Raw genomic sequence first — 12,064 nt, 5'->3', positions numbered from 1 at the left:
GGACCGCCAACGTCCCGCCCCGGGAGCGGCTCAGAGGCGCTGCCAAAGGGGAGTTCTGCCCGCCGGGGGGGGCCACGGCCGTCACGCACGGCACGAGGGCAGCGCGCAGCCCGGGGCGGCCCCACAGAGGGGGCGCGTGTGAGCGGACCTCCGCGGGACGAGGGCGGCGTTGGCGCCTCCCGCCGCCGGGAAGGGCGGGCCGGGGCAGGGCGGGCACCAACCTCCCCGCCCCCGGCCGGCTCCGCCCGCTCCCGCTGCCCGGCGCGGACCGGAGGAGGCTCCGCTCAGCTCCGCTCCGCCGCCGCAGCAGCCATGGAAGCGTTCTGCGGCTCCCGCTTCTGGGTAAGCAGCGCGGCGCCGCCCGCCCCGCTCCCTCTGAGGGGAAAGTCGGCCGGGCGCTCCGCTGCGGGTCCCGCTGAGGCGCAGCCGTCCCGCCCGGTGTGCCGCCTCCACGCGGACCGAGCCGCGCTGCGGGACGGGCGCTCCTCCCCGCCGGGCCGCGCCCCGCGCTTTGTTCTGCTGAGGGTGGTCGTGAGGCGCCGGGCCGCCCGCGCTGGAGGTGTGCGCCGTGTGTGTGTGGGGCGCTGAGCGCTGTGTGAGCACCACAGGAGCAGTAGAGGAGCTGCCGCTCCGCTGCCCGCCGCCCCGCTCTGCGGGCTGCTTTCCCCGCACGGACTTCTTGAGTGAAGTCGGGATGAACGAAGGATGGCTGATGACGGACCTGCGTGCGGTCACTGCGGGGAAGCTGTCGCGGAGCGGCTCGCACAGCTGGCTGCGGGGTCCTGCAGCGGAGCTCTGCCGCCACAGAACTAATCCTCGCTCCAAATGTGTCTCAGCGTTACTTTTGCATTGCCCTAAGCCCGTTGGTTTGGTTTTTGTTCGATCTCGGGCTTGCTTTCTAGGCACTTCACGCACTCACTGATACACGCAGTGGGTTTGGGTAAGCTTGCTCAAACAAGTCTTATTTTCATCTCCTTTCTGCTGCACGTGCTTACAGAGCAGAAACAAGCACAGGCAGACCGCTGCTGGCTGCTACAGCAGCTCGCCTTCCCTTCACAGTGGGGCTGTGCTGGCGCCGCTGCTGCACCCTGTGCCTTCCAGCCAGCTCCTGCTGTGCTCGTGCAGAGCGCTCCTGCAGCTGTGCTGCCTTCAGGTGTGCGGTGTAGGTAGGTGTCGTCCTGCTCTGCATGTAGCGCTGTTACGTGGTGCCCTGTGCTGTCTCATGGTGTCCTCAAGGGAGTACCTCCTCCGTGACATTGCCATGTGATGCTAGATTTGCGGGAAGCGATAGAAAAGTAATCCAGAGAAGGGGTTTTCATTAATGAATGTTTACTTAGAGCCCAAATGATGGTGAGATCTAAATATGTTTAGCTAAACTTAAATAATGACAAAATCCACACCATCTGAGTGACTACAGGTGATGGTTCCAATGTGACTAACACAATCTGAAACGTGGTAAGTTGCATTAGTGGAGGAATGCACTTTCTATCCATGACTGCAAAGGAAGATGTCAGGCATATGTTCTTATAAGGCTCTCCAGAAACTGCTTTGTGTGATTTTCACATCCTTATACATCAACCAGAGATATTACAAAAGGATGAAGAGAAGCTGACTGAGAAGAGCCATGTTCCTGAGGCACACAGAGGGCTTCCTTTGGGCAGCACTGCTCACCTGACTGCAGAACATGTGCTGTAGGAGCACAGTCGCACTTCGCTGGGCCTTGGCAGGGTTCAGCCTGTCTTGTAATCGCAGGGCTGGGTGGGACTGTTCTGGCTACATCATCCCCATCATTCCTGCATCCGAGTCCAGCAGTAGCTTGAGATTCAACAGGATGTGTTGTGTTCCTTTGATAAAATGTTCTGGTTGCTGTGATGGTTCAGCTCATTGTGATTACGGTCCTTTATTCCAATTACTCCTTTAATATAAACATGTTTTAGCCAACTTATCTTTTGGTTCGTCATCATCTTAGTCTATGTACCTGGTTTTTGGGCCATAGGGAAGAGTACCCCAGGACAGAGGTCAGACTTCTTGCTGTCGCTTTGCGATGCAGCGTTTGACATTACTTACAGCGTGGTGAGCTGATGATGAATAACGGGCAGAATGCTCCATAAATGTAGACTTTGCTGTATCTGCCTGAGGAGGGCGGAAGGCGGGGAAAGGCAGTTACTGAGCGTGTGTGCTGATGGTGTTCAGCCTTGTGGCTCAGATCAAGGCTTTGATAAAATGCAAACCAGTATTAATGTTTGCTTTTTCATGCCTGGTGAACTTAGGCAATTTCCCCATGTTTTGTCAAGTTGACTTTGGGTATTTTTGGAGGCTGAGTAACGTACTGATGTCAGTTTTGAAGCTGTTTAGAGCAAAAAGTAACCTGATCTTCCCATTCCAACGTTTATTTGTTTTGAAGCTTAAGCCCACTGTGATAGTTCTGTGGGAGGGAGGTCAGAACCAGAACAAAACAGCTCCAGATTAGCCCACAGAAATGTTTAGGTTGAGCTCAGTCAGCCTGTACGATTGATTGACCTCAGAGTTTTTGGCTAATCAGAAGCTTTAAGGTTTCATGGAATTCAAGGAATGTCAGGGGTGGCTTTTGGTGTTTGCACAGAGGCAAAATAATTTCCCGTTCAGCCCATTTTGGAAATAAGGAACTGCAGGATAAACTGCAGGTCACATTAGAAGTGCCTTCTGGCTACTGCTTCACCTGTTGAGCGTGCAGTCAGCAGTCACTAACACAAATACAGGGCATTCTACACACGAAGGAGAAACAACCAGAACGTTATTTACGGTGTGGGCAATCTCATCGCGCTTAGAAATGCACCGTGTTCTTCAGTGAAGCATTCAGAGCTAACTGTTAATATTTGCTGGCAATGACCCCATTCTAAACGCTGTTGGAAGAGGTGAATGTGATAGTGTGTACCCATGCATACGGTGCTGTGGTGCATTATTTGCTGCTGTCCACAATTGCCTCCTATCTCCTGTGTCACACGCTCACTGCTGGAATGCTGAGGCAGTTAATGTGGTGCAGATCTGTCCCGTAGAAGCAGGCACTGCAGAGTTACCACCTTCATGCTGACATACAACGTGAGCAGCTCCTCTCAGAGGTGAATGCAGTGCTCCCTTAGAGGGAGAATTCTGTTGGTAATGCACCTTTTGGCCCGGCAAGGAAGCAACACGAGGTTAGAAAAGCAGATTGCTTTCCATTGTAAAGACACGCTGCCTTCCTGTGGCTCGGAGGCTCTGGGTGTGAAATGGTTCTGTGGCTGTTGTGAAGGTAAAGCATTCAGTGCTGTGCAGTGCTCGGGGGTTGCTGGGGTGGTGGGTTGTATTAAGGCTGCAGTCTGTGCCCAGGCTGAGGCATTGACTTCTGTCCTTTATTTTTATCAGCATGAAGAGGAAATGGGAGCACAAGAGATGTGGTGCCTCAAGTGAGAGGCCACGACTTCTGGTCGCTTACAGGGAGGTCTGGGCTTGTTACTTTTGGCCCTGCTTTGCCCCCGGCTCCCAGCTGTGCACGTGCCTTTCCCTCCTGACAGACGTCTGTCCCAGGAGAAGTGCTGTTTCATTCTTCACCCACAGACTCTTGAGTAATTCGACAGGAAATTGCAGCAATTTTCTAAAGTAAACAACACCTCCGACTTGTCTGTGGGACAATCTGCTATATAGGAGCACAGGCACCCATCAACCCTTTGGTTTGCATACATTCCTTTGCTCTGAGTCCCTCTGTGACATTTGGTTGGGTTTGGGCTGCAGGTCATGCTGCTCCCTGGAAATGCAGCTCCTCTGGCTCAGCACTGCACTTCTCCTTTCTGCATGGTTTCCCTCCTTGCTTCCTCGTGTGCCATGCTTAAATGTGGGTTTTTTCCTCTTATTTTATGTCAAGATGACTTAGGATGGGTGTGGGAGGAGGAAAGTGCTTCTTTCAAGGGAGATGACAAAGGAGTACTGCTTGGAACACATGTATAACTTGATTTTAAAAAATAACAACAACAACAACAAACCCCTACCAAACGTAGTTTGGCCCTGAATTAACATTAAAACATGGCATTTCAGTTCTTTGTTACAGTATCAGCGAGGTTGGTCGCAGCAGCAGCAAAATGAGCGGAGCAGCAGGTCAGTGAGAGGACTCAGCAGCAGGGCAGCCTGGTCCACAGCAGCTCTTCTTTATCTATCAGCTCCTCCTTCTGCCTTGCTGTGATGAGCACAGAACATTTTTAGATGCTTCAAGATGATACAGATCTCCATGTAATCTCTGTTAACTGTATCCGCTTTGAGATAACAGAGTCCCACTTACACAAACCTCTTCACAAACTGTCACCTCAGTTATCTGTGTTCTGTCTTGTGCTACACAAGAGGTTCAGATAGGTAACTTGAGTGGTCTCTTCAGGCGTCAGATCTGTGAAGTTCTCTTACCAAGGGTGTCTGTGCTGGTAACATCCTGAACTTAAAGGCAATTAAGTACTCAAGCTTAAATCCCCAAAGGGTGTTAGGATTCTTGAACTGACTTGGAGCGAAACTGTTAGTAAAGGATTTGGGCATCTAATTCTGCAGTGTTAAGAGCAGTATAAATATTTGTCCTTAGATCTGGAGTATTAGCAAGGAGCTGTTATCCTTCCTCTGTAAAGAACAGGCTGTCTTCAAATCTGTCTGGGAAAGACAAGGTCTGGGTTTGAAACTTGTGAGCGAAACAGCACCAGTGAAAGCTGCCAATGTCAATAATTCATGGCATCCTTCAGCGACAGTGTCAGTTAACGAAGCTCATGAAAATGACATTCATTTCAGTACAACATGTAAATGTGATTGCTCATGTCTTTATAGGAAATCAGCATGTGCCGTTTTCTTCAGAGCAGCATGCTGGCAGGTCAGGCAATCTGCCTCTGTTGTGGGCAGTGCTTCCCAGAGGCTTTTTGGACAGCAGGCGTTGCTCCTTCCTTCCCTTGTGTTTCTTGGAGCGTGGGGCAGGAAAAGTGGAGGATGCCTTGAGGGGGAGCAGTGCTGTGGGGCTGGGAGCCTGCCGGAGGTTGGCGAGGGCCCCATGTGCTCGGGCTGTGACTTGAACCCCACAGCAGGACTTGGTGCCTGTGGCAGATCCCGAGCTCAGGTGGGTTCTTCAGCTCTCAGCCCAGCTGCTTCTCCCTGGTGGCAGTTCTGACTGATTCAGCTGCAGTGATATAGCCAGCAGGTGTGCAGGCAGAGGTGCCCGGGGCTTGGGAGCTGCATGGGAGTGAGAGCTGGGATAGAGCATGACTTTCTGAGGAGATCCTTAAAGTGGAGCTGCTTTAATCACTGCAGTTAAGAATATAAAGCATTTCAGGATGGAACTCCCCCACCTGCTGTACAAATGCTGTGCTGCTGAAGATCCCTTTTCTTTCTGCATGTGTTTGTAATATATTAAAATGAAGAGGCTCTTACTGTTTAAAATGTAATTAAAAAGAAACTCATTTGAGAATCCTATGAAATGGTTGATTTTTTTTTATTATTTTTTTATTTCCCCAGTAATGGCCATTTGTCTCCTGGCAGGGCTGTGCATCCAACGGGCCATTACCCATCACACGTTACAGCAGAGCAGGCAGGCAGCCAGCGATCTGCCAGGGGACACATCAGTGTGTCAGCACGGCTGGCAGCGCTGTGCCTGGAGCTGGCAGCTCATCCCTGGCGCCGGGGCAGCCCTGGCACAGCAAGGCTGGGGTCCTTGGTGGTAACATCATGTGCTGGTGTTGGGAGGCTTTGAACCGGAGTGTGGGGGGGAATGATGGAAGGGGAGGACAAAAAAGATTTCACAAGAGTTGTTTCCAATTGCAAAGTCATTCAGTTTCAGAAGTAATTCATTTTTCTTTCCTGAGCTTTTTGGAGAACACAGAAATACATTATGCAATTAAATAATGCATGGTCACCATTTCTTGCCTCAGCCCCTCTGCTTTTGCCCCCAGCTGAACGATGCTTCCTGGAATCCGCCCCCTTACTCGTGTAGTTTTCTTCTTTCATTTTTGCCTTCTTGTACATTTGGAAACATGGGAAAGTCAAAGCACAGAATTATCCGTGTTCTGGATATTGGTCTTTATTGCAGAAAGGGGAATGAGAGCAGAACAAAAAGCACTCAGAAACTTCAGGCTTCTATATTTTGTCTCCTCTGAAAATGCAAGATGTCTTCTGGGGAAACAAAGAAACCAATACTAAGCTGTGCAGTGGAAATTTGGTACTGGTAGTAATAGCCATGTGCAGCAATGCTATTTTATCTGTATTTCTTCCCTTTTTTTCCTCCCACCCCAGTGCAGAGGTGGCTCCCCTTGCTCACATATTGGTGACCTCCAAGCATTCTTTGCAGATGGAAGCTGTGTGGCAGCGTGCAGCTCTGCCTCCATGGGGTGTTTGCAGTGTGTTTCCTGGGAGCGTTTTGCAATTGGGCCATTGCTGCCCCACAGAAATTCTTCACCAACGGCGCTCCTCTTCTTGTCAGCACTTGCTGGGCGGATTCCCTCACAGGATGTTTGTACAGATCATGGATAAATGCAGTTCTGTCAGAAATATGGGGTTTATGAGTGTTGAAAATCAAGTGTTAAGCCTGACGTTCCCGTTGCTTAGCTGGTGTTGGATGGAAGCTGTGCGTGCCATTCGTTGGGCAAGAGCTGCATACCAGGAGGGCTCTGCCTCGCCTCTGGTTTCTGTGATGGGCATTTTCCTGTTCCACACTCACCTGATCCCATCTTTGCTTTTCTGTCTGGAATTTTTAGCCTCACAGCACTGATGGGAAACCTCCCCTTAAAGGAGAAGGGAAGAGAGACCAGTTGGAAGAGTGTGAGCAGCATTTCCTCATTGTGGTACCTGTAGTGCTGCACTGACGTGGATACATATTGCAGTGTTTTGTAAACAAACAAAAAAAAAGCCCTTTCTGGTTATTGCAGTACTGTTAGCACTCCCATGCTTTCAGCCCCAGGCAGTACTGCTCCAGTGTTGCAGTGAAGAACATCCTTACCCTGTGCCCTGTTTCAGAAGGAAGAAGGGTTTGTGTAGCACGTGAAGGAGTTGAGCTGTGCAGCATTTGCTTCAGATGAACAAAGCGAGTTACTCTTTCTGTGCATAAAGGTGAAACTGTTCCTTTGGAGACATAATGGATGATTTTGCTCTGAAAAGGCCGTTTGAAACTGGCAGCCTTGTGCAAAAGTGGAGCAGGGAGCTTGCTTGTGTTTGTGCTCACAAATGAGGACTGAGTTAACCATGAGGATCTTAGCAGCAAGGACCAAAGAGAGGGGTGGATAACAGCTGGAAGTGGGAGGGGAGGCAGCAGGGCTGAGATAAGCCTGTGCTGGGGCTGAGTGTGAGCCCTGATAATTCTGCTGCTGTGTCTGGAGCAGCCCTTGTGCTGGGGAGGAGGCCGTCATAATTCCTTTGTTGGGCTGTGCAGGTGGGACTCATGGGTGGGATGTGGACCAAACCTTGGGGCAGAAGGAGGCCAGGGAGACTGCATTGCAGTTCTCACTGCCAGTTGCTTCTGCAAGAAGCTCCATTTCCATCTTGGTTTATTGCAGGGAAGAGTTCCAGTTATTCATTTCCATTTTCCTGCCTATCTTTGCAGTCAGCTTTCTGATCTCCTTTTTAATCTTAAATGACCTTCTGACCAGCGATAACCAGCAGATAATCAGTGGCACGGCACGTGTTCACCTTGGGTGCAGTGTGAATGACATCAGCACAGCAGCCCTCACCTTCCCATCAGATAAAGAATGAATTTGTGCTTTCCATCACTTCTGCAGTTCTTCCCGTAGGATTCTTGGAAAAAAACATGTATTAATTTTTCCTCCCAGTGAAGATAAAACTGCTTGGGTACAGAAGGTGGAAGCCTTCCCAGGGCTGGGAGCTCTCTGTAGTGAGCTGTGTGGGCAGCAGGACGCAGCAGCAGATGGGTGCTGGCTCAAACCTGTATAAAGCACTCTGATTTTACTCTTCTCTGGTCAATAAGATCTGGTTTGGACTTAAAACCAGGAGCAGAGTCACTACTTTGTCTTTGTCTTAATATCACTGTTGGAGTTTGGGAAAGGGATGGGCAGAAATCACACTGCTTCTGCTTTTCAGCCTGGCTTTAGGCAGTTTGTTCCTCTCTTTCTTTGAAGGCTGTAAGGGATGACATGCAAGAAGCCCAAGATATATTGCTTTGTTCTGTTTTTTTCCTTATTATAGGCATTATCAGTTTTAAGAATGGTCTTTTCAACAGTAGTGTTCTTTCCCAGAAGGAAAAGTGTAATAGGAAATACTAAGCATTCGAGCAGATTTAATGTTGCTCAGAACTTTCCCTGTTGAATACCATCCTTTAAATCGAGGTCATGGGTTTAACTGGTCATCTGCACGTGAGCCTGACTGCACGGAGGTCACTTACACAGGGATCGTGGCTGGAGCCGTGGGTACGATGGAGGGCTGCTGCACGGGCTGCGTAAGTGCTGTTGTTAACTGATCAGCAGGAAGCTCCGCTGATGGTAGGTTTCTGGCCCCAGGACACCCCTGGCCTGTTGGGAAGCTGTATCAAGCACCTCTAATCTCACAGCACAGAGCTGTGAGGTGAGGAAACAGACGTCTGATATGCTGAAGTTGGATAGCACCTCTTTCAGCAGCAAACCTGAAGAAAACCCTGCAGCCCAGCAGCCCACGGTGGGGGTTCCTACCTGCAGGCAGGGCTGGCTGCAGTCAGCATCTCACCTGAGCTGCCAGGTGGGGCAGAGTGCAGGACAGGCAAAGGCAGGAGCTGGAATGGCAGGAGTCACAGTGCTGGTCCCCTCGGCCCCTGCTGCTGGTGTTTGTTCTCCAGGGTGGAGTCCTATAACTTGATTGCTGATTGAAGGCCATTTAGCAGTGTTTCACAGTGCTGGTTTGTTCATGATAGATGGCCTTGAAACTTCGTGTCACATCCTCACCCAGTGTGCAACTTTGAGTTGGAGTGGCTGTTGGAGTAGACACTTTATAGCATTGATTTATAGCACAGGCAGCTCCATGAGAACAGCTCCAGCTTGGTAAGAAAGGTGTCTTTCAAATTCTGAGATGAAAAAAAAAAGACAGTAACTCAGCAGAGCCCCTGCTGCGTGGTGCATACGTGGCAGCCTTGTCCACAGCAGTCTGGTCCTGGGAGCAAGTAATCTATGAAATTCTGCTACGTGAGTGTTTTAGGTACTGTCCCCTAACAGAACCCCCTGGGAGAACTAAGCAGAGCAGCAGCGTGCAGCTCCCTGCCCTGCACACAGCATCTCCTCGGCCCATGCACTGTGCAGGCTCTGGAGCAGCAGAGCCGTGGGGTCGGTGCTGCCGGCTGTGCTTCCATGTGACTTTGAAATGGTTCCTCTTTCATACCTGGGGACAATTCAGCTGAATTTCCCAATATGAATTTTTATTTATTCTTTTTAACGACAGAATTTTTGTCTCCTGGCCAGCTGTACTTTTGCGCTCAAAAATTCAAGTCCTCTGCCTAGTTTAAGTAAGAGTTAATGAAAGCCTTAAAGTGGCTTGGCAGCCCTGCAGTCTGTGTCTCAGATACAATAGCCAGCTTGTGTTGGCCTGGAGTTAATGGACATCTGGGGCAGTTTCTTGGTGGCTGTCAGACAGAAAACCATTTCTGGGCGTTCTGGTCTGATAGGAAAGGTTTACATTAAGAGCGCTTTTTTCAATGAATGTTCTTGTAAACAGAATCCTCGTTTAACTCTGTGCCCAGCTATTGCTATCCTTCAGCTTTCCTTTTCCTGGGATTTTTTCCAGCAAGCAAAAAGAGTGGGATTGCAAACATGATTAAGACATTGCTAAACCACGTGTAATTTAAAGAGGAAACGAGCATTTCATTAAATAAATGAGAGTGGACAAGTGCCAGATTTAGAACTGGGAGCCTTTCAGCTGCAGCCTTGCAGAGGGCGTCCCCTGCCCCAGGCAGGTAGATGCTGGTGAGCTCGTCCTGTTAAAATGGTGCTTTTAAACATCATCTGCTCTGTAGCCACCAGAGACCTCATTGGAGGAGAGTGGAAATAGTTTGAATCCGAGGCTGGAGTTCTGTTTGGTTTTGATCTCGTATTTAAGTTGCAGTATAACTGCCTGTGTGCTGTTGATTCAAGGCTGAAGTTTCCCCAAGGTCTGGACAAAGCTGGGTAGGAAATGAAAACATTTTTTCTTCCCCTGGGTGCTTGTGTGCCTCGAAAGGAGCTGCTCCTGGGCCGGAGAGGTGCTGGTCTGGGGCACGAAGGGGACAGCTCAGATGCACAGCCGTCAGATCTGTGCCTGCGCTCCTTCCAGAGCTCTCTGCCATCCACTTCTTGTTTGTGCCAAAGCTGAAGCACTGAGTGACAGAGCTGTTACAGTTCAGCCAAGCTGTGCTGGGTCCTGCCAAGGCTTTGTCGTTTCATTATGCTTAGGAGCTCTTCTTAAGTGTCTTAAGTGGGCTGAAGCAGCGATGCACGGCCCTTCCAATGGCCATTGCCAAGACCAAGGACTGTGAGCACACTGTGGCTCTTCGGTTCTCCTAAAATTAGCTGTTGCTGTCAGCATTTGATCTCTTTGTTTGTGTTGGCAAACAAAGCAGGCCTGGAAATACTTCAGCATGTACATTTGGATTGTTCACTCTGTCGTTTCTAAGGGCTGGGGAGGCTTGACTGAAACAGATGTCTGCTGAGAGCTCATACCTGCCCAAAATTTGGTATAGGTGACCCCAGTACAGAGAGGTCTGTGGTTCAGGCACACCTCGGTTTTATCATCTGCTTGTTACTGATACAGGAAAATAATTTCCTGCAAGTCAGTATTTATCTACCAGATTTAAGATGACGTGTCGGATGGCAAAGCACAAGCTGTGAATTTGATTAAACACAAGTTCCCTTAGCTGTACTGAAATATCTATTTTAGTTTGAACTTACATAGCTGTGTGTTTGGATGTGCTGCATTCAGATCCTTTGCTACAAGTTGCATGAGAGTCGTGTGCCCTGAGTCACAGATGGAGAGCATTGCTAGCAATGTCTTTGAGAAATCCATATTCCTCTGATGTGTCAAATGTGTTCCTTTTGCTTTTGTTCAGAACAGGGAAGGAGTTGTCATTAGAGGCACATAAGGAAGAAGGATGAAATGTTAGTTAGAAGTGCAGCGTTTCTTTCTGGGTAGGTATGCACTTGTTATCTAGCTCTGTTTGTTCTCTCCAGTGCTGGATGAGTTCTCAAGTCCAGGATTTTGGCTGGAGAGGAAGCTCTTGTTCTGCTGCAGTCCAGGCTGGGAATCCCTGAGAAATGTGGTAGCATCATCACCTGTAACCAGGCCTTAGCAAAGCAAGGCTTAAACAGCACACGTGTGCTTGCAGAATGGATGTCTGGCTCTGAGGCACAGGGCAGAAGTTCTTGTGTCTTTTGTGGTGGCTTTTTTTCCCTTTTAAGCTTTTGCTCGGTGTTTATAGCTTTGGATAGAGCTTTTATGGTTACAGATTAACCCTAAGTTGTCAGAATAGCTGTTTTTGGAAAGCTTCAAGCAGGTGTTCCAGTTGGTGGAGCTTCTGCCTCTCTGTTAATAAATGTCTCCTTTTTTTTTTTTTCCCAGGATGCAAATCTTTCAATCCACACCGACAGTCCAGACTTGACACCATGTTTCCAGAACACCATCCTGGCATGGATCCCTAGTATTTATCTGTGGACTGCATTACCCTTTTATCTTCTATACCTGAAGCGCTCTAAAAGAGGGTACATTGTGCTCACCATGTTGAGCAGGTTCAAGACGGTAAGATCTCTGCAGTGCTCCACAAGTGATGTGCAGGCTTGGGTTTGTGAGTTCATATTCAATTCGGTGTCAGAGCAAGTGCTGAAGGTAGGGCTTAAACAAAATTCTTTCTGGTTTATGTGGAGACTGAAGAACGTACTTAAAGGAAGCAACAGCATATGTATGAATTTCCAAGGGGGCATTCCAAAGGATAGCTCACCTGCCGGGAAATCCCACAAGCACATCTTTCTGGGTAGGATGAAGAGCTTATTCTGCAGAAGATAATTCACCTCCATGGTGATTATCTGTGATGCTTCACCACTTAAAGCTGCCAAACAAAGACCTTAAGGTAGCTGTAGCGAAAACTTCATCTTGT

The 12,064-nt window shown here is 49.2% G+C and overlaps 1 protein-coding gene across 8 annotated transcripts in view; it reads left to right on the top strand.

Annotated features, from left to right (window-relative positions):
- The first annotated feature begins 243 nt into the window (after window positions 1–243).
- Window positions 244–12,064, top strand: part of ABCC3 (ATP binding cassette subfamily C member 3) — a 43,610-nt gene continuing 31,789 nt past the window's right edge. For 7 of the 8 annotated variants that reach the window (XR_001469353.4, XR_005840746.2, XR_006931771.1 and 4 more), the window contains exons 1-2: window positions 244–342; window positions 11,533–11,709. Coding sequence is in view for 5 of the 8 variants with exons in the window: in XM_015295526.4 (XP_015151012.1) it covers window positions 313–342; window positions 11,533–11,709 (207 nt within the window). In the remaining 3 variants the exon portion in view is untranslated. Of the gene's footprint in view, window positions 343–11,023; window positions 11,103–11,532; window positions 11,710–12,064 lie in introns of all 8 variants that reach the window. The other variant, XM_025141702.3, reaches the window with a different exon arrangement.

This window comes from Gallus gallus, chromosome 18 (genome assembly GCF_016699485.2).
Source record: "Gallus gallus isolate bGalGal1 chromosome 18, bGalGal1.mat.broiler.GRCg7b, whole genome shotgun sequence".
Taxonomy (NCBI): domain Eukaryota; kingdom Metazoa; phylum Chordata; class Aves; order Galliformes; family Phasianidae; genus Gallus; species Gallus gallus.
Note: the sequence above shows the minus strand (reverse complement) of the source record. Positions and strands in the feature narration are given on the sequence as shown.